General features: G+C 34.6%; 1 protein-coding gene across 1 annotated transcript; it reads left to right on the forward strand.

Annotated features, from left to right (window-relative positions):
• Window positions 1-1980: 1980 nt before the first annotated feature.
• On the forward strand, window positions 1981-19078 carry LOC129945503 (N-acetylgalactosaminyltransferase 7). The gene is made up of 2 exons (XM_056055288.1): window positions 1981-2475; window positions 15031-19078. Exons 1-2 carry the CDS (start codon window positions 2292-2294, stop codon window positions 16599-16601), a joined length of 1755 nt encoding a protein of 584 aa, XP_055911263.1. The 5' UTR covers window positions 1981-2291; the 3' UTR covers window positions 16602-19078.
• The last annotated feature ends 1666 nt before the right edge of the window (window positions 19079-20744 follow it).

Raw genomic sequence — 20744 nt, forward strand, 5'->3', positions numbered from 1 at the left:
CAGAAGCAGTTTACAAGTAGCGATTGGTATGCCAGTACTTGCCAAACGTGGTAGGATGGGCTTTACTGTACCGTTCCTGGCGAGTTCATCTGCCTTACAGTTACCTGGAATGTTTCTATGGCCCGGCACCCAGCAAAAGTGAATATTAAACTGTTGCTCCATCTCCATTAGAGATGATCGACAGTTATGGACTGTTATAGAGTTTGTAGAGACAGAGTCCAGAGATTTGATAGCGGCCTGGCTATCAGAAAAAATACGGATATCAGATGTTGATATCACGTTTTCTTTGAGCCAAGACAAGACTTCTTTTATCGCCAAAATTTCCACCTGGAACACGCTGCAATGATTGGGAATTCGGAATGAGAGACTTAATTTCAGTAGTAATGGATTGACTCATCCTTCAAGAATGTCCTATCCTCCCAAAAAGATCTGGTAGGTATAGAAATTTGGAAGTTTCTGTCGAATTGTAGTTGGGGGATGGTGTAGTCTGTGTGCTTTGGAATTGATTCTAAGGACCTTAGAATTACGGAGTGGCCAATGTTGTTGTTAGTCCACTGCGACGAAGCATTGAGGCGAATAGCAGAGCTTGCAGGTATGTGTTTACTAAATATGTCAAGAGATGTAAGGTAGAGCAAGGTGTCCAGTGCCGCAGACGGGGTCGTGTGAAGCGATCCGATTATACATAGGCAGGCTGAACGTTGGACTTTATTTAACTTATCCCTGTTTATTCCTTTCTCTAAAGCAGTCCACCATACTGCCACACCTTACGTTAAAATCGGTCTGATTACCGATGTGTATAGCCAATGCGTGATTCTGGGCTGTAAGCCCCATTTATTACCAATAGCTTTTTTGCAAGAAAAGAGAGCTACAGTAGCTTTTTTGACTCTTTCCTGTACGTTGCGTTTCCAATTTAGTTTTTTGTGTAAAACATGACCCAGGTATTTAGCCTCGTCTGAGAAATTAATTGGATTCCTTTAACAAATGGAATTTTGTATCTCCTCGAAAATAAGACCAGATCGGTTTTGTGTGGGTTAACACACAGTCCACACCGATCAGCCCAAAGTATTAGTCTGTCTAAGGCATTTTGTAAGAGTTCTTTAAGGATATTAAGATGCTTTCCTGAAACTGCTATAGCAACGTCGTCCGCATAAGCTATCACTCTGAAACCCTCCGCATCCAGACTAGTTAGGATTTCATTCACCACTAGGTTCCAGAGGAGAGGGGATAGAACACCACCTTGCGGTGTCCCTCTACTAACGAATCGTCTGCTAGAAGAGTTGCCCAGTTTTGAGTAAATTATTCTGCTAGTAAGCATTAAATGAATTAACTCCCGAAGCGAACTCTCTACATTTAGAGATGTTAGTGCAGATGTGATTGCAGATGTGTCCACGTTGTTAAAGGCACCTTCGATGTCAAGGAAAGCAACCATAGTGAACTCTTTATGATGGAGGGAATATTGGATGGTGCGTACTAAAGTATGTAACGCTGTTTCCACTGTTTTTCCTTTACAGTAGGCATGTTGAGATGAAGACAGAAGTCTTGTATCGATACGTGCCCTTAAATGGATATCAATCAATCTTTCAAATGTCTTAAGAAGGAATGATGATAGACTTATAGGTCGTAGATCTTTAGGATTGACTTGGGAGCATTTGCCTGCTTTAGGTATAAAAGCAACTTTAACTTCTCTTCATGCTCGAACACAAACCTCAGTTTACAATCGAGTTGCAATTTGTATTGGCCACTTAAGTTTTTTCATCCAAAATTTATTTCGAATTGACTTAAGGAATCAAATCTCACATCAAAACCCCACGTGTAACTCTAGTAAAATTTTAAATGAATAAAAATATATCATCAGTTCACAATAATAACTTTATTTCTCCTCCAACACACTCTGTTTCATTTCCCACAAAATTCCGATTCAAACAACAAATCTGATACCTGTCAAAATTTCCAAAACAAATGAAATTTCTCTCGCTCACTCTACTTCGTTTGGCTGCATTTTGGTTCTTCACTTTTGTTTATTCAGTTTGTGTATCATTACTGGATTGTGCTGCTTTTAAATCACAAAGTTAAATAGAAAAAAGAAACAAGTGCGGTTTGGTTGGACCGACACGTCGACAAAAGATTTTCTTAAAGCGTTTTTTCGTATCAAGCAACTCAAATTATTTATTACCGTCAAATAAACAAGAAGCACAATTTGAACTAAATCTCGGTGTTCATATTACACAAACAAACTCTAGTAACAGTTTGTAAATTCGTCTCGAGGAGCAACATCTCAAACAAAATAAAATATGCGTTTGACAAATTTTCGGAGCGGAAGAATAATCCGATTGATTCTTTGCGCTCTGACCATCCTGCCGCTGATCTACATCCTCGCAACATGGTCCGATGGTCACAAGAAGGTCCGGGAGGTCTACAACTCGGCCAAGCAGTCGGCGCTTCGAAAAACTGGTGAAGTACCAGTCCTAGTCACAGGTAAGAACTCGCCACCTACCGGCTGGCGGCTAGTGTAGTCAGAATTAGTAGACTTACAAGAGGTCATCGACTAGCCTTGACATTCCCAAAGAAATGTTCATAGACCGCACTACAGTATGACGGTATACCTGGTGAAAGCTTACTCGGTGTCTTTGATGCTCCATTTTTCTGTGACAAAACCCGTTCTCGATGAGATTCATCTAGAATATTTGTTTAGATATAAAATGAAAAAACTTGTCTTTTGTTCTTTCTTTATCTGCTTTATGGCGGAGCCAGCACACCGCCACGCAAGACCACCTTTGATAACAATATTTGTACACGTTGGAAATAAGATGTTGCCTAATTTTTTGTGAGGGAGTTATCTCTGTTGTCGACGTAGCCTAATGTTGGCAGGTATCTAAAAGCTAACTAACTTTGTGTATTCTTTTTACAGGTACCTGTTAACATCCTTCTTAGTTTTTAATGGGGCTAAAGATTCTCCTCTTTAACTTTCGCATTCATTGAACTCTTTCCAGTGAAAAATGACTGATTAGCCATCAATATATCAACAGAAAAGGCGACTTTTCTTTGTTTGCCGGTCATTAACAAGTTTGATAAAAAAAAATAAGTAACGAAGGCTTTAAGTCGTCATCACTTTAATTGCTAGTTTAACCTTTTCTGAGTGTAGATTAATAGGAATAGGTGTGATTAGAAAAACAAAACATTCAAGTGAAAAAACTGTTTACATTATTTCTATTGCCTTGCTTTTACTTTCAACTTGGTTGGTAATTAGTGAGCGGATAGCTTCGGCTTTCTATTTGCATTTGAATTTTGGGACTTAAAAAACATTTAATCTTATAAATAATGCAACTATCTTGAGTGTAAGAAAAGTAAATATACACAAATGGATAAAAAGTATTGCCACAGCTATGATTTGTACAACTAAATTGTTTCTAATTAATTTGATTACAAAATCATCTTTTTGCCGTTTCCCGCACAAAAGCTTTTAATTGAAAATTGCACATCCTATAATTACTTACTTAAGGTAGCGCCGGTATGGACCTGGGCCTTAACCAACATGCGTCTCTAGCCAGCTCGGTCCCTAGCTAGCTGTACCCTATTTCACACGCCCAGTTGGTTGAGGTCCTCTCCCAATTGCGTGCGCCACCTTAGTCGTGGTCTTCTTCTACTTCGCTGTTCCTCTGGAGTGGATTCGAAAACCTTTCGGGATGGTGGGTTGATATCCATTCGCTCTATAACACCCAGCCATGTAAGTCGTTGGGCTTGTCGCTGTACAGCCCGAAAAGTTCTTCGTTGTATCTTCTCCTCCACTCTCCATCTATGCAGACGGGACCAAATATTACCTAACGAATTTTTCTCTCCAAGACAGTTTCATCTTTCTTTGATAGGGTCCAAACGTCATAAATGATAACCGGGATGATATGCGTGTTATAGATGGTGATTTTAGATGCTCGAGAGAGGACTTTACTACTCAATTTCCTTCTAAGTCCAAGGAAGAAGCGATTTGCAAGAGTTATTCTCCGTTTGATTTCAGCGCTGGTGTCGTTGTCTGTGTTAATAGCGGTGTCCCTAACTACCTCAAAGCTATAGCCGCCCATGGTGACCTGTCCAAGATGTCGTGGTTAAATGTCGTTTTTTGATGACAGTGTATACTTAGTCTTGACCATTGATCACTAAATCCACCTTTTCTGCTTCCATCGCAATGCTCACGAATTCTCCACAGACATCACGCTTTGATGTTTCAATTATGTCTATATCATCAGCGAATCCGAGTAATTGAATGGACCTTTGAAAGATTGTGCCTCTAGTGTTGACGGTTGAGTTTTGACAAAACATTTCAAGAACGATGTTGAAGATATTTGACATCAAATGCATCGGTGAGATATTTTCCAAACTTGATAGAGCAGCGTGCATTAAGTGAGCAAAATAAAGCGTATGTAATTTGCAAAAGCTTTCAAAAGCGTCAACTAGGGATCCAACTGTTAGGATAAAGATATAATTTCCGCCGAAATACAATTTAGTATCTTTCAGAATGATATTTGAGAGTTCCTATGGCAAAAACCAAACACTGTTCTTAACAAACAAAATGTTGCTTCCAATGGTCAAGTAAGTAAGTAATTCATTTATTAACAGTTTGTAAAATAACAACAAACATTTGTTTTCGAATTTAAAAGCTGTGGCTTTGCCGTCAGCTCGACTAGCAACTTAAATTTTGTCTTACATTGGTCAACTTTGTTTTAAATTTCAGTTTTAATTATATTTTGATTGTTACATACAGTTGTGTTCAAAAAAATAGTAGTGCCGGTCCTTTTAGATTAAATCGTGACTCAAAAGTTGTATAATTTTTTTAAATTTATTTTTTCTTTTGTACAAAATAGGTAATCCAGTCTTTTATTATTATGCTTAAAGACTACTTTGTTTAAAACAATTAAGGTAGTAAAAACATGAATTTTGTCAAAATAAAGCCAAAACGAATTGTTCAAAATAATAGGAGTGAACAAAATAAAGTATAAAAAACTAAAAAAAATGTTCAATATTAAGATTTTTTTGTCAGTGTTTTGTGGAAAATCCTTGTTTTTTATAATTGCTGCACATCTGCGTGGCAACGCTCAACTGGAATTTGGTTTCATGTTTCCTCGAATGCGTCCCACAACTGCCTCGAATTCAAGGGTCTTCGTTGAGAAACACCCATTTTCACATCTGCCCATAAATTTTCGCCGATTGAGGTCAGGCGACTTAGCTGGCCAGTCTATGACCTCAACCCTATTGACCCGAAACCATTCCTTGGCAGACTTACTGGTGTGTTTCGGGTCGTTGTCTTGTTGAAATACCCATTTAACCGTCATATTCCAACTCGCATAAGGCAGCATTACACTGGACATTATATGCACATAAACGCGCTAGTCCATCGTGCCAATGATTTGATGTATGGGGCCAACACCAGCATATGAGAAACTGCCCCATGCCATCACTTTAGCACCTCCATGCTTTACCGTTTTAATGGTGTACCGAGGCTTAAACTCGGAATTTTCTGGACGTCGGACGTATTGCCTTCAGCCAGTTCCACCGAATAAAACAATTTTGGTCTCCTCAGTCCACAAAATGTTTCGCCATTTCTCTGCAGGCCAATTAGCATGGCTTCTTGCAAATTTCAAACGAGCGGCTACATGTTTTTTTGTAAGCATAGGCACTTTTCGTGGACTGCGAGCGATTGTATTCCAACAATCGCCTTCTTATTGTTACGCTACTTACTTCCAGTCCTAGATCTTCCTGGATCATCTTAGAGAATGTAAAAGGATTCTTTCGGCTGTAGCGAACAATACGTCGATCGTCATTTTCACTCGTTTACGTCCCCGAGTTTCGACTTTTTTTTCATATTTTACAGCATTGGCGATCATTTGGTCAGAGCACCCCAACATCAACTTTATATCCTTATAAGTTTTTCCTTCATTTCGCAACTTTTTTATGATTTCCCGTTTTTCGTCGGTGCAGTGCTTTCCTCGGCCCACTAAATAACCAAACTTGTTTAGATATTCGATATTCCAACTATTTAATATTTCTATTTTAATTTAGTTACTTACTGTTTATTTTTTTTTAATTTTTGATTTTTTTTTTACGTACAATATAACTCACACCCCTATTATTTTGAATAGACTGATTGAGAGTAAAGATCATTTGATCTCTGGTTACAAATGTAAACGGTTATGAATTCGAAACCAGTTCATTGTTTTATCATCTTTAATGTCCCGTTATACTTACCGGTAGAGAAATGGGCTGATTACCAGTATACACATGGTAAAAAAAACACTTGAGCAAATTTTGTAAAAGCACTCCTATTATTTTGAACACAGCTGTACATACAGGGTGTCCCATAAGTAATGGTCCAAACTATATATGATGAATGGTCAAGTCATGACCTACCAGAATTTGGTAACTTGTCTATACCGAATCCCAACGGTTTTCGAGTAATGGCTGTTTTAATGAAACTTTCAAAAACACCTACTTTTAGTCAGTTTTTCAATCACCTTGTCCACAAATAATTTTTGTTTTTACTATTCGCTAATATTTTACAATTCTATTTTTTTTCCGGCACTATTTCGTTAAATATTAATAGTTAAAATCATATATTTATCAAACTTAATTTTTTACATCGAACTTTGAGACAGTTTTATTTAAAAAAAAATATTACAAAATACTGGTTATTGTTTTTAAAAACTTGCTTGATTTTTTAGCTTATCAAAAAAATATACAACATTACGAAGCTAGCTTTCGTTTAAAAGTTATAAGCATTTCAATTTAATAAGTTACGATTTAAAAACCAAATATAAAAAGAAACAAAATGTGTTTCTGTTAGAATTTGTTATTACATACGTCACTAGAGACATCTTGTTTCCAATTCATTGGATACAATATGAACAATTTTCACAATTGGCAGGAAGAAAATCCACATTTAATACGAGAAGGAAGATATCAATACCAATTTAAAATTAATTTGTGGTGTGGAATTTTAAATGGACACATCATAGGACCCTTTGAATTGCCCGACACACTAAATAGTGATAATTATTTAGAATTTTTGGAAAACAGAATCTGTTTATTATTAGGTGATATTCCCTGCTGCAGACCATGTGGTTTAGCAAGATGGATGTCCCATCCATTATGGAAAAAATGTCAGAAGTTTTTTCGATAGAACTTTCTCCGAGCGATGGATCGGTCGTGGTGGAACAATAACATGACCCCCTAGGACACCGGCCTTGAATCCATTAAATTTTTGTATTGGGGTTGCCTAAAAGAGAAAGTTTTTGACCATCCAATGCGTAGTGTTATTAAACTTAGGCAGAAAATTGAAACTGCGGCCGAGGAAATAAGAAGTTTAGGACATGCCAGACGTTTGACAGCTTTTAAAACGTTGTCGAGTATGTTTAAATGCAGAAGTAGGTCATTTCGAACAATTGCTATACAAAAAATATGCGTAGAGATACACATCTTTTTTAACTTCCGAACAAAATTAAACACATTCCTACCTTTTATGATCATGCTATTCCAAAATTCTGGCATCTTACAAAATTTAAATCCCTTTTTTCAAAATGAAATAAATAGTTTTATAAATTGCATTCAACCATTTCTGTGCGGGAGTAATGTTTTCAGGGATAATGGCAACCTTCAGTTTAATTTGAATTTGAACGGCTACTTTTAAAAAGCACTTTCATGTCTACAATTACTCTTCGAGGATTTGTTAATTCCCCGCAAAAGACAGTACCCGTGAAAAAAAGTAACATAGGTAAACAATTGAACCCATACCACGAGTACTACAATAGTTTTTATTGCAAAACTGATATTGATAGATTTTTGGGTGAGCCATATAAGAAAGAACTTGGCTAAATATATCCGCTTAGTAAGTATTAATTTTGTAAATACCAGATAGAAATCCGAATCTTTTACATACGCTCCTTCGTGACGTTTAAGGAATTTTTAGTTATTTTCTTAAATTATTTCTTCTTTATAAAATAAATAAAGTACTGCACTATTATAGCTTAACAACTTCATTGGTTTAAAAACGGCGATAATACAAACAGCCATATTATTTCCGGTTAAAATTATAAAAGCGTTAGTACATGTACAAGACGTAGTAGTAGTCGTTAAGAATCGTTCCTTGATAAGGAAAAAGATCGCCATTGTTGCTTGTACTAAACTAATCAAATCACATTAAGACCCTTAAAAAACTGACTAAAAGTAGGTGTTTTTGAAAATTTCATTTCTGGTAGGTTATAACTTGACCATTCATCATATTCAGTTTGGACCATTACTTATGGGACACGCTGTATATACATCTACTAGTTGAATCATATTCTCTCATAATCATTTTTCTAAATCTGCAAATTTCCTTCAGATAGTTGACAAGATTTGTCCAATTTGGTCCATTCAATATTGGAATTGTTTCTTGTAGAGTGAGAGAGAATTTTTTAAAAAGATAAGAATCTCTTGTATTTGAAAATTTGACATACGCTTATAAAATGGAAGCAGTCTTCTTTGGATTTCTATTATTGCAGAGTGTACAGAACTGGTTGAAACTCCCATTGTATGGTCTATCGTTGAGACATAAGACTTCGCAAATAGCTTTGAAAATTAAAAAAAATATCATTGTAGCTCAAAGATTCATTGAAATAGTTATTGTTACTCAGATTAAATTTTAATATTCGACTTTCTGATTCAAAAGCTGTTTTAAATTGATTCCGAACCGAGTCTTCATTAAGCTGAATAATTGTATACATTTTTTCCTTAACATCAAGAATTTTACTTGTATCAATTTGCATATCTTCACCAAATGAAGTTGCAATTCGTTAACATTTGTCATACCATCAGTCTTTGTTCCTTATTTTGTAAAGCAATATCGTTTTGCTCTCTCGCTCATCTGGGAAACCTAAGACTTTAATAATATAATCCGCTTGTAGCTTCAAAGTGCTAGTAAATAATATTAGTAAGCCAGTTTCTAAGTAGATCGCATAGTTCGGCGTGTTGATTGGTAGGTTGAAGAATTTTTTGATGAAACTCCTCTAAAATTTCTCAATTTCCTCATACTCTTCCATTCCCCAAACTTGAGCTGCATAACATAATGTTTGCGATGTTTTGGCTTTAATGTCAAGGTGTTTACTAAAATTCAGTCCTGGGTTTCATGTTCACTCCAATGTATTCGTTTGTCACTTCCAAACTTCTTTCATTGTCCTTCCATTTACTTCCAGCTTCAATCCGATTCGCGAAACAACACTGATCTTGGCAATACAATAATTTTTAATCCCAATGGGTTTTGATGGCCTTAATTCAAATCCTACTTCAAAATGAATGTAGCACGTCAAGTTTTTGATATATTAGTTTTAAAATAAAAAAAAAACACGTATTTCTAAATTTATGAAATAGTTTTTTTCAATAACATCCATGATGGTTTTCCAAATCTATCATTCATTTTTTCAATATTCAATTGAAATTTAAACATAATTTGATATTTGAAAAATCTTTTCAAGTTGTTAAATTTGAATTGTCTTCCAACAATCTGAAAGAAACCATTTATGCTAAAATGCCTTTCAACAGAAAAAGGTTCTTGTAACAATTCTGTTGTCTAAACAATGATGTATATTATATCAAGTTTTTAAAATATATATTAAGAAATATACAAATAATGTTGAACATGGGTATTTTAAAAACTTGAAAAAGTAAGGTATTCATTCATTAATTTTCAAAACGATAATCGTCAAGAGATGATTGTTCATTATTCTGATACTGTAACATGAATGTCAAAATGAAAGATACTGCTTGTTCGAATAACTTTAAAACGTAAACAAGTTTCCAAAACTCGTTGTTTTTTCTATGGAAAATTGTGAAAATTTGCAAAAAAAATTCCTGTTACAAAACATACCAACTATTTTGTGTTTTTCTTTCTTGCCACCAAACGATATAATCAGAATTTTAAAATGTTAGCTATTTATGTCTGATATTATTTTACATTAATTGTAAAATTGGAAAATTCTTTTTAATTTCTATTTTTAATATTTTTTTCTTACGAATACATAAAAAGACATTACAACAATAAACAAAATGTAATATTAAAAAACAATTAATTATCTCAACATTTCATCGCACAAAAATCAAGCGTATACTTTGTATTTATGCTTCTTAAATCAAATTTTCAAAAAATGCACTGCTATATTGTTTTTTTTTTTTTAATTGATTTTGAAACCAATGTTCGTCGTAGAAATAATAAAAGACGTACGAATAATTTTAGGAAAATTTGAGGTAAACCTCAAAACGAGTTTACCAAACTGGGAGGCTAAAATGGTGACACTTATTGAAAGACTATTTTCAACCGAAACTGTTCGTCGCCTTCTTCGGAATAATGATTTTAACGGCAGAGTTACTCGGAAAGAACTTCTTATCCCAAAGTTTCTGGAACGATGTTTTGTTCTCGGACGAGACCAAAATTAACTTATTTGGGTCTGACGGAAAGCAAATTCTTTGAAGAAAGCTCAGTACTCAGTTCAAGACAGAGAATTGGCTTGCCACTGTTAAGCATGGGAGACGAAATGTTATGCTATGGGGGCAATGGTGGAAAATGGGACTGGGAACATTTAATTTATTGACACAATCATAGACAAGTGGACATTTATGGACGTTCTTAAAAGAAATATGCGTCAGTCTACAGAAAAACTGAATTTATCAGAAACCTTTTACTTCCAACAAGATAACGATACAAAACCACACATCGTTTTTTGTGAAGGAATGGTTCCTGTATAATGCCAGAAACCAGCACAAGACCCCACCTCAGTCATCGGACTTCAATTCCATCGATCATTTGTGGGAAAAATAAAGCGAAGGTTTGCAGAATTGCAACCCAACCAACAAAAGTCAATTGAAAGCGTAGATCACGGAATTTTGGGAAAATATAGCCTCGCTACTATTTGAAATTACTCACTATTTGAAATTTATGATTTTTCTTAATATTTGTTCTATTTACCGTCTCCTATTGAATATTTTTGATAAAATCGTTGCTTTATTTCTGAATTACCCTAGAATGACTCCACTTTATCTACAGGGGACATAACTTCGCTTCCATTATTTGAGGTGATGTGCTTTGTAAAAAACCGAGTAGAAAATCGTTGCCTGTAAAAGTGTAAAGCAAATGTCTGTCAAGATTATTGTTTCCAGTATCATGAAATCCAAGATGTATTACTTTTGTACATATTTATGAATATATTGGTTGAAAAAGATAGAGAGGGTCTAATTCGTCTCTTGAAAAAAAGGAAACTTTATTTTAAAATTGACTGGAAAAATTACGCCTTCAAATTTGTACTTCAATTTGCTTAGTTAACATTTGGAAACTAATGGCAGACGAAACCAATTTAGCTATCGTACAAAACGCTATTGTTTTGACGATATCATTTGGACGAATATCGTCTTACGTGAAGTGAGACAATCGTCAACACGCTATCGTCTTACGATAATCGTTTTACGGAATGACCCCCAGCACTAAAAATGAAAATCCAAAACGTTGTTTTCAAAACTATGAAAGTATTAAATCCAAGGTTTAAGCAAATAAAGACTCATAGTCATAACTAATGAGAATTTCCGGAAACTAAATAAGATACTAAAATGATTTAAATTGTAACTAGAAGAGAAAGATTTGTACTTTGTAAAATTTTCATTTAATTTAGGCTTAAAAACGACGTTTTTGATTGTATTGTTTTTTTTTTTTTTTAATTCACAAGCACTCAAGGATTTATTAGTCCCCTTTATATATTTTTATTTAGGGAATGATTTAAAAGGAGATACCGGTGCACATTGGTGTTAAAGTTCTGAACATTAAAATGGGAGGGAAAAACAGAGTTGGCCAAAGCATTCCACATTGTCGATGTGCGATTTAAGAAAGAATCTCTATACTTGACAGTACGCCCGTAATTGAGCTCAAAGGTAACCTGATGAGCATTCCTAGAAGTGCGAGTATTACGGCTGAATTGTTTAAGGGGCGGAATGCAACTGGCTAATTCGACAGAACATTGTTTGTAAAAATATCTATAAAATAACGAAAGGCATGAAACATTGCGACGGTGTTCTAGCGACGGTGTTCTAGCTTTGTAGATTATAGCCAGATCAAAAGGGGTGAAAATTTTTTTGTATCGTCGGAGAAGTCCTAAGCACCTGGCAGCATTTTTGGCGATATCGAATATGAGATCATTTCATAAGAAGTGATCTGTGATATTCATACCGAGTACTGAAAGTTGATTAGTTTCCTGGATGCAAGTGCCGCTCATGGATAGCGGCATCGGGGGTGGGTTACGCTTTAACGACAGGATACAGCATTGAGTTTTCGAAGCATTAAATTCTACACGGTTTTTGATTCCCCATTGGACAATGCTGTCAAGATCAGAATTTAATGCGCTTATCACACGCTGTCGTTGAAATTCCACATCCGAAAGACAAGGATGTGAATCTTGAAACGAATATGAAAAGCTGAGGGTACTGTCGTCGGCGAAACAGTTTAATGGATTAGAAGTGACAGACAAAAGATCTTTTATGAATATAAGGAAGAGAGTCGGAAACAAAACGGAGCCCTGGGGGACATCAGCATTTATTTTATGAATTTTAGACTTAAAACCATCCAATACAACTTGTATTGAACGGTTAGAAAGGTAATTTCTAATCCAACGAAGAAGAGATTCATCAATACCAAAAGCACGCATTTTCGATAAGAGAGCTTGGTGCCAAACTCTACCAAATGCTTTTGAAATATCAAGTTTACTTTCTCCAACACGATGTAAAGATTTGTTCCACTGTTCGGTGAGATGAACCATGAGATCACCAGTGGACCTATTGCTACGAAAGCCATACTGTCGGTCATTAAGAAGCTTCCGTTCTTCAAGATATTTCTTAAGCTGAAAATTAATCAGCGTATCCATGACCTTAGAAAGAAGGGACGTAAGTGCAATTGAACGATAGTTTGAGGGAGAGGAGGATTCGCCTTTTTTAGGGAGGCTGGACAAATGCAGTTTTCCATCCACTCGGGAAGAGACATGTAGAATAGGACAGGTGGAAAAGCTTATGCAGTGGTTTTTCCAGTGTTGAAGAACACCTCTTCAGAACAATAGGGGGAATACTATCCAAGCCAGCGGATTTGTGTATGTCAAGGTCTTTCACTACTCTTTCGACTGCACAAGTGCGAAAGAAGATTCGTCCCATACGCTCTCAAGTACAGGAGGACTCATGACACTATCCGGTAGCGTCGAATTAACAGCAAAATGTGCTGCAAGCAAATTATCTTTATCAATTGAGCTTACATAGGGAGTGTCATTGTGGACGAGCGTTGGAACCGAGAACGACGTGGTGTTTCGTACGTTTTTTACAAATGACCAGAAATTTTGACTACCTTTGGGACATTGTAGTATTTTTTGCCTTAATTCCTGATCATGCAAAAATTTGGTTCGTCGAATATGACCATTGCAGGTCTTTCTAGCTTGTTTGAACTTATTCCGGTTTTCCTTAGTCGGGTTGGCTTTATAAAACGGAAACTTACATCTCTGAACCTAATAACTTCTTTACAGCTCGAATGAAACCATGAGTACTCTTTGGGTTTGATAGATTTCACCCTATTCGGGATAAAATTTCTCATTCCACAAAGAATTAAATTTGTTACCATTTCTGCGCTGGAATCCACGTCACTATCGAGGAAGCATAGTGACCAGTTAAAGTTCCTGAAGAATTCATTGAGACCGTCCCAGTTGGCTTTCTCATATTGCCAAACGGTTCTCATAGAAGTTTTTTCTTTAACTGGGTTTTTTCGACACTTGAATTTTGCAGATACGATACAATGGTCTGATGTGCCTAGAGGCGCTAACACTATAATTGTGTATTTATTAGGGTCAGAGGTAAAAAACAAGTCTAGGGTGTTGGTGGATTGACGTCAAGGATTCGAGTTGGCTCATCGACATGATCGACATCGACAGATCTCAACAAATCTGTTGTTTGTGGACCACTGATATAAGATAGAATTTTAAGACCAAAAAACAATAATTTATGTACATTTATTTATATGTGGCATTTCATCCAAACACACGCAAATTGGAGACAAAATAATGACGTTATAAGAGTCTGCTATAACAGTTTCTTTATAAACCTTTGACGTAGTTTTTATATGAAACTAAAAACAAAAATAGTGTCAAATTCTTCCTGACTTCGAAAAAAGTATGCACGTACTTTTATTATGTTTGCAAATAAAATATACAGGAATGTCTGTTTTTACGTGTGTTATTTGTTAACAAATAAAAAAACACACGCCATAAACCAAACTTCAAAGCTGTGCAAGCTCATTAGTCATAACTATATTATCCAACCATTATTGACAATCATTTTTGTTTACATTAATATCTTTCGAAATCTTAAAGTCGAATTGTTTGTTTGATGCCGTGGCGTAACAAATATGAACCATTTTTGAAACTAAATATTTCTTATTCAAATGATTCTACAATTTTATAGGTTTTAAGTTTCTTAAATGTTGGTTAAAGCATTCAATTTTTGTGTACACACAAATATTGCATTTTATCTATAGTCGTCATAATGATACTTGAATTCTTTGACTTATTTTTACATAATGCTTATTGAATTGCTTTTCATTGCTACTTTAATAACAACAATTTAATTTGAATTAAAGAAATTATATATTTGCTCAACATTCTTAAGTGTCAAGGGCACTTAGTTTAACTAAATGCAGTGTGAAGTAAGTAAAGAGAATAAAATAAACATCTTGAGAATAATTGACTTAGAATTTTGAACTTCTCCTTTTGTACGCGTGTCTTGACAAAAAGTAGAGACATCTTAAATTGTTTGCCTATGAGCTATAAGAAAAATGATCTTACGCTGCAATTGTTGTGATAGGATTTAAAAGTTGTGTATGGTCAAAACTTGGACAATTTTCTAATACATGCATAGAATATAAATAATATTGATTTACGAAAGTTTTGTAATAGAGGACAGCTTTTGAATACTGACAATAATATCATATTTTTATTCTAGGCTTGGGCAACTTTGAGCCACGTGATCTTCCCAAACGAACTGGACCAGGTGAAGATGGCGAAGCTTACATTCTTCCCCCGGAGAAAAAGAACCTAGCCGAAGACTCAGAAATGGAATATGGAATGAATATTGCATGTTCCAACGAAATATCTATGCATCGTTCAGTTCGCGATACTCGTTTGGAAGAATGCATGCACTGGGATTATCCATATGACTTGCCAAAAACATCCGTAATCATTGTATTCCATAACGAAGGTTTCTCCGTTCTAATGCGAACCGTCCATTCGGTCATTGATCGTTCACCAAAACACATTCTCCATGAAATCGTATTGGTTGATGACTTTTCCGATAAAGCTGATTTAAAAGACAAACTTGACACTTACTTAGAACAATTCAACGGACTTGTTCGGTTAATAAGAAACCCCGAGAGAGAAGGTCTGATTCGAACGAGATCTAGAGGTGCTAAAGAGGCAACTGGAGAGGTTATTGTTTTCCTCGATGCTCATTGTGAAGTGAACTTAAATTGGTTGCCACCACTTCTGGCTCCTATCTATCGTGATCGAACTGTAATGACTGTGCCAATTATCGACGGAATCGACCACAAAACCTTTGAATACCGTCCTGTTTATGGCAATGGTCATCATTATCGTGGGATTTTCGAATGGGGTATGTTGTACAAGGAAAACGAAGTGCCCAAAAAGGAGAAAAAACGACGAGCACACAACAGTGAACCCTACCGCTCGCCAACACACGCTGGTGGACTGTTTGCCATCAACCGTGAATACTTCTTGGAGCTGGGTGCCTATGACCCTGGCCTGCTTGTTTGGGGTGGGGAGAATTTCGAATTGAGTTTCAAAATCTGGCAATGCGGCGGTAGTATTGAATGGGTACCCTGTTCTAAAGTTGGACATGTCTACCGTGGTTTTATGCCGTATAACTTTGGAAAACTGGGACAGCAAAAGAAGGGACCACTCATTACAATTAACTATAAGCGAGTTATTGAGACATGGTTTGACGATACACATAAAGAATATTTCTACACGAGAGAACCACTTGCCAGGTTCTTGGATATGGGAGACATCAGTGACCAATTGGCTTTGAAGGATCGTCTTAAGTGCAAGAGTTTCCAATGGTTTATGGATAATGTAGCGTATGATGTGTACGACAAGTTCCCAGCTCTTCCTGCCAACTTACACTGGGGTGAACTACGTTCAATAGCCACAGATAACTGCCTAGATTCAATGGGTCAGCAGCCACCAGCCATCATGGGCTTGCAGCACTGTCACGGAGCTGGCAACAACCAGCTAATACGACTGAACGCCGCAGGCCAACTTGGTGTGGGTGAACGTTGTGTGGAAGCCGATAGACAAGGAGTGAAGTTAGCAGTTTGCAGATTGGGAACTGTCGATGGCCCATGGCAGTACAATGAAGAAACACGACACCTCCTGCACAGGGTGAATAAAAAATGCATGGCATTGCATCCGCAGACATCACAATTAATGCTCAGTCATTGCGATGTCAATGACGGTTATCAACAATGGCGGTTTAAACCCATCAAGCCAAGATGGTAAAAAATTACTAAGTATTTAGATTTATTATCGAAGAAATGATTTTTTATTAAAAAAAAAAGAAAAACAAAAACGTCCTAAAATTATATAAAAATAATTTAAACAAAAAGCAATGCACTTTCTCTTGGAAAAATTATTTTGTTTAAAACGCTCGAAGGTTCTTCAATATTCTTAAATATTTTATATTTTAATTTTTGTTATTAGTTTGTAAGTAAGGTATTTAATATAATTAATGATTATATTTCGCTCTTAAATTTAACAAGAAAAATAACTTTAAATGAAAAACAAAACAAAAAAACTTTTTTATGTGATAAAATCATTCATGTTGTTCTTTAAAAGTTAAAAAAAATTAAATTACGACGATTCCGATAATGTTGGGGTTTATTTTTATTGAAAAGAATGCGAATGATATATAATCGTAAAGAAGTAAAATTAAATGAAATTATCTGAGATTTCCAGAACCTTTTAAGATTCAATCATCAATTTGACGAAAGGTGAATTTGAGGCTTTTTAATTTACTTTAGGTCGTTTCAGGAGTTGTTTTCTTAGTTTAAGGAAGTATTTTTTGACAAGCAGATATTCCTACATATTTAAAGGAGTCAAACAAATGTTCATGTACCAATGAAAAGCCTTCATCACAGCTTAATCTTGTCAAGTCCTTGATGAAAACAACAAATACTGCATTTCATTTGAAATCGTCCAATATTTATAAGGATATTACCGAAAAATATGTTGTAGCTAACTGTTACCGATGACCAAATCCTGCCATTTTCTTAGTAAGCTTTAATCATACTCCAAGTTATTATCGTCGTTGGTTTATAGACTGCCCAAAAAAGGATTATTTCTAATCGATTCATTCGAATAAGTGACAAATGGGTAAAGTTTAGAAAAATGTATTGAAAAGTCTTCATTTCACCACTTCACAATCTTACTGCCACAGGACGGAAGCGATGGTTGACTACTCGTGGGTCAAAAGCCTTTATTTTTTGTTTTTAAATGTGTGTCCTTAAATGCGGCATCATACTAAGGTTTTTTTGGGACAGCATATCTATAGGCAGAGACCCACCTAATCTTAATGAAGGCTACTTTTTTAGCATTACTTAATGGTTTCATTTTTGACTGAATAACTAACTTTTTTTAAACTATGCCTAATGTCATCGGAATCTTAATTAAAATATATTATAATAATATTATTTAGTTGTAAGAAAAGTATTCAGAAAAGCAATAAAATCTGCAAAATTAGTTAAAATGGTTAAAATAACAAAAATAAAACAGAAAACTTAACTTTAGTTGTGTATGTACAATTGATTAGTTTTAATTTATAATCAATTTTAAGCTGTTATATATATATACATATATATATATATCTATATCTACCCATCACACAATTTTTTATTTTAAAGATGCAATATTCTCAACTGCGAATATAAAGACAATCATAAAACAGTGAATAAATAATAATAATATATAAAACAAAACAAATGATCGTATTTCTTTTTCAATTTAAAAAACAATACCTACACATGTATGTATATTATATAATTATAGACTTGTGTAGGTGTACATCAAATTTTCCATTTTTTGAAGTCATTTAGGGTTGGATATTAATTTATTTAAAACACAATAATCTCTCAAAAAAAACTAACTAAATAAAACAAAAATAGTAAATTTTAAATTAACTTACGTTTTTGTTTGGTCTTTAATAAAATATTTATTAAACTGAAATGGGAATTATTATTAAACGTTTATAGTGTTAGACGATCTTTTATTTTTTACAAATATTTTACATTTTATTTTGGTATCTGAACTTTTACCGAGAAAACGATTGAAATTCGATAGAATTGAGGTATCAACTTTATTTTAACAACTGAATTCTTCTAATTTTGAGACTAAAATACTGATATGAGTGATAATTTCAAAGACAGAAGATTTAAAAAGTCATTTCAATCAAACTTAAATGATATATTCACATTAGTTTAAGGTATCGATGTAGTTTGTGAATTTCTTTAAGGGATTTTAGGCTTGGCGACCCAAGACATCAAAAATGGTGCAAGAGATGAAAAGAAACACAACACTGTGGACCTTAGTGCAACATTAAAACATTTGAACAAGCTTTATTTGAGGTTTAGTTGTTGGGGCATCTAATAAAGCCTTATCTTCTCTCCATCTCTCTCTCTATTTAGTGTTTGACCTCAAGTTGAGGAATTTTGGACTAACTTTCTCAATTTTTTGATAATGAATCACTTTCAGTTTTTTTTTTAAATTCTTTTAAAACCTTAATTTTGTACAAAACATACATTTTCTTTGCTCAAATTATAACAATATAATTTTTCATTTACTAGTTTATGGATGAATTTGTGGATACATTATTTTAAATTTAACATCAAGATTATTATCAATATCATAAACACCAATTGAGTAATTGTATTTAATTCATTCAACTGTGCCTTTCTCTAATTATATATTATTTTAAAACAAAAAGATGAATAAAAATAGCTAAATACATATGAATAACTCAATATAGACGATAATTTATTTAAAACGTTATTTATTAATTTAAAGAAAAGCTGAAAAACTTTTTAAACAAGGTTGAAGACACTTTTTGTTTATGTTAACTGATTGTTTTCAAAAACATAAAAGTGATGGTGATCGAAAAGCAATGAAACGAAAAAAATAAGTGAATGATACATACATAATATAATACTCAATGCATGTATAATCGTATAGATTTAAGTACTTATGTTTTACTTTAATTATTTTAACATGTAAATCATTTTAAGTTGCAATAAATCATAATTTATAAATGTGAATCCATGTTTTTTAAATCTATAGATTGTTAACACAACACATATTCAAAAAAGTCTTCGTATAGCAGCAATTTTCTTTGAGCAATCCAAACTTTTTGAAATTTGTACGATTTTATTTAAAAAATAAGAAATTTAAAAAGAAATCGTAGCTATACGAATTCTCATTTATCCATATCAGGGACATTCTCCGCTAGAAGAATCTCAGCACTCATATCTCAAAGGCAAGTCTACAAAGATGGCTGCATGAGGTTGTGCATACCATTCTGAAGACAATTCATTATAAGGAATATACTCTTGCCTTAATAGACATAGAAGGTGTATCCAATAACGTGCTTACTTAATCGATACACAAATCATTTACTCACTTTAGGGTAGAGGTTTTTGTTCAAGAATGGATAATTTCTATGCTTAGTTATAGAAGGATTTGTTAGGTAGCGCAATTTCTTTTAAACATGTGAATAGAGGAACATCCCAGGGCGGTGTTCTCTTCCCGCCCTTATGAATTTTAGCCATGAATAAAATACTCATAAAGTTAAAAGTTGTGGAGTGAAGGCGGTAGGTTATACTAATAAGCTGGTTTTACTGGTGTCGGGAAAGTCACAGTGATAAGCGAAATCACGGAGATGGCTCTATAAAAAGTAAGCTGCTGGGTTACGAACAGAGGACTTCCTTTAACGACTGTAGAAAAACTTTTAGTAAAAAGTGGGGTCTTCAATCGAAGATGATTTTTAGGACATACACAGCTGTTGTAAGTGCTACTTAGTTTCATGAATCGATTGTGTGGTGGCCTGCACTTAACAAGAAATGCAATATCGAGAAACTAAGGAAGTTCCAAAGAATAACTAGTTTCGGTACTGCAGGAGTCCTTCGATCCTCCCCAACAGATGCTTTAAATGTTATTCTGCACCTCCTTATATCCACCAGCAGTAGATCTACACATTAAAGGTTTAGTATCGTGCAAGATTTAGTATCAAACTATTTTCAGACCGTATGAGCATGTCAACACTAACGAACTGATTCCAGCTGATATTTTTGTGAAAGGCTATTGCGCCCCTGCTTGCCTTGAACCTTGAAGATTTTAAAGTCATCTTTCCTGCCAGAAAGGTTTGGGAGGATTGCATAGTTCCGAAAGACTTCTATGCCACTATCTTTACTGACGGGTCAAAGATGGATTGGGTCGGAAATCTTCTCCTTAGATGTCTAAAAGTAGTTTTGGATAACCTGATTGTGACTGTGGAATTAATAGCAATCAGAGAAGCATGTAAAATACTCAAATCAAACTCAAACCAAAAGATTAACACGACTATCTGCATTGACGGCAAGGCGGCTGTTATGGCTA

The sequence above is a fragment of the Eupeodes corollae genome, chromosome 2 (assembly GCF_945859685.1).
Source record: "Eupeodes corollae chromosome 2, idEupCoro1.1, whole genome shotgun sequence".
Taxonomy (NCBI): Eukaryota; Metazoa; Arthropoda; class Insecta; order Diptera; family Syrphidae; genus Eupeodes; species Eupeodes corollae.

What these genes read in the sequence shown, in the direction of transcription:
- LOC129945503 (XM_056055288.1), top strand. Translation starts at nt 2,292, where the DNA reads ATGCGTTTGACAAATTTTCGGAGCGGAAGAATAATCCGATTGATTCTT. An exon ending in AGTACCAGTCCTAGTCACAG is followed by an intron (nt 2,476 to 15,030) that starts GTAAGAACTCGC and finishes TTTTTATTCTAG; the next exon opens with GCTTGGGCAACTTTGAGCCA.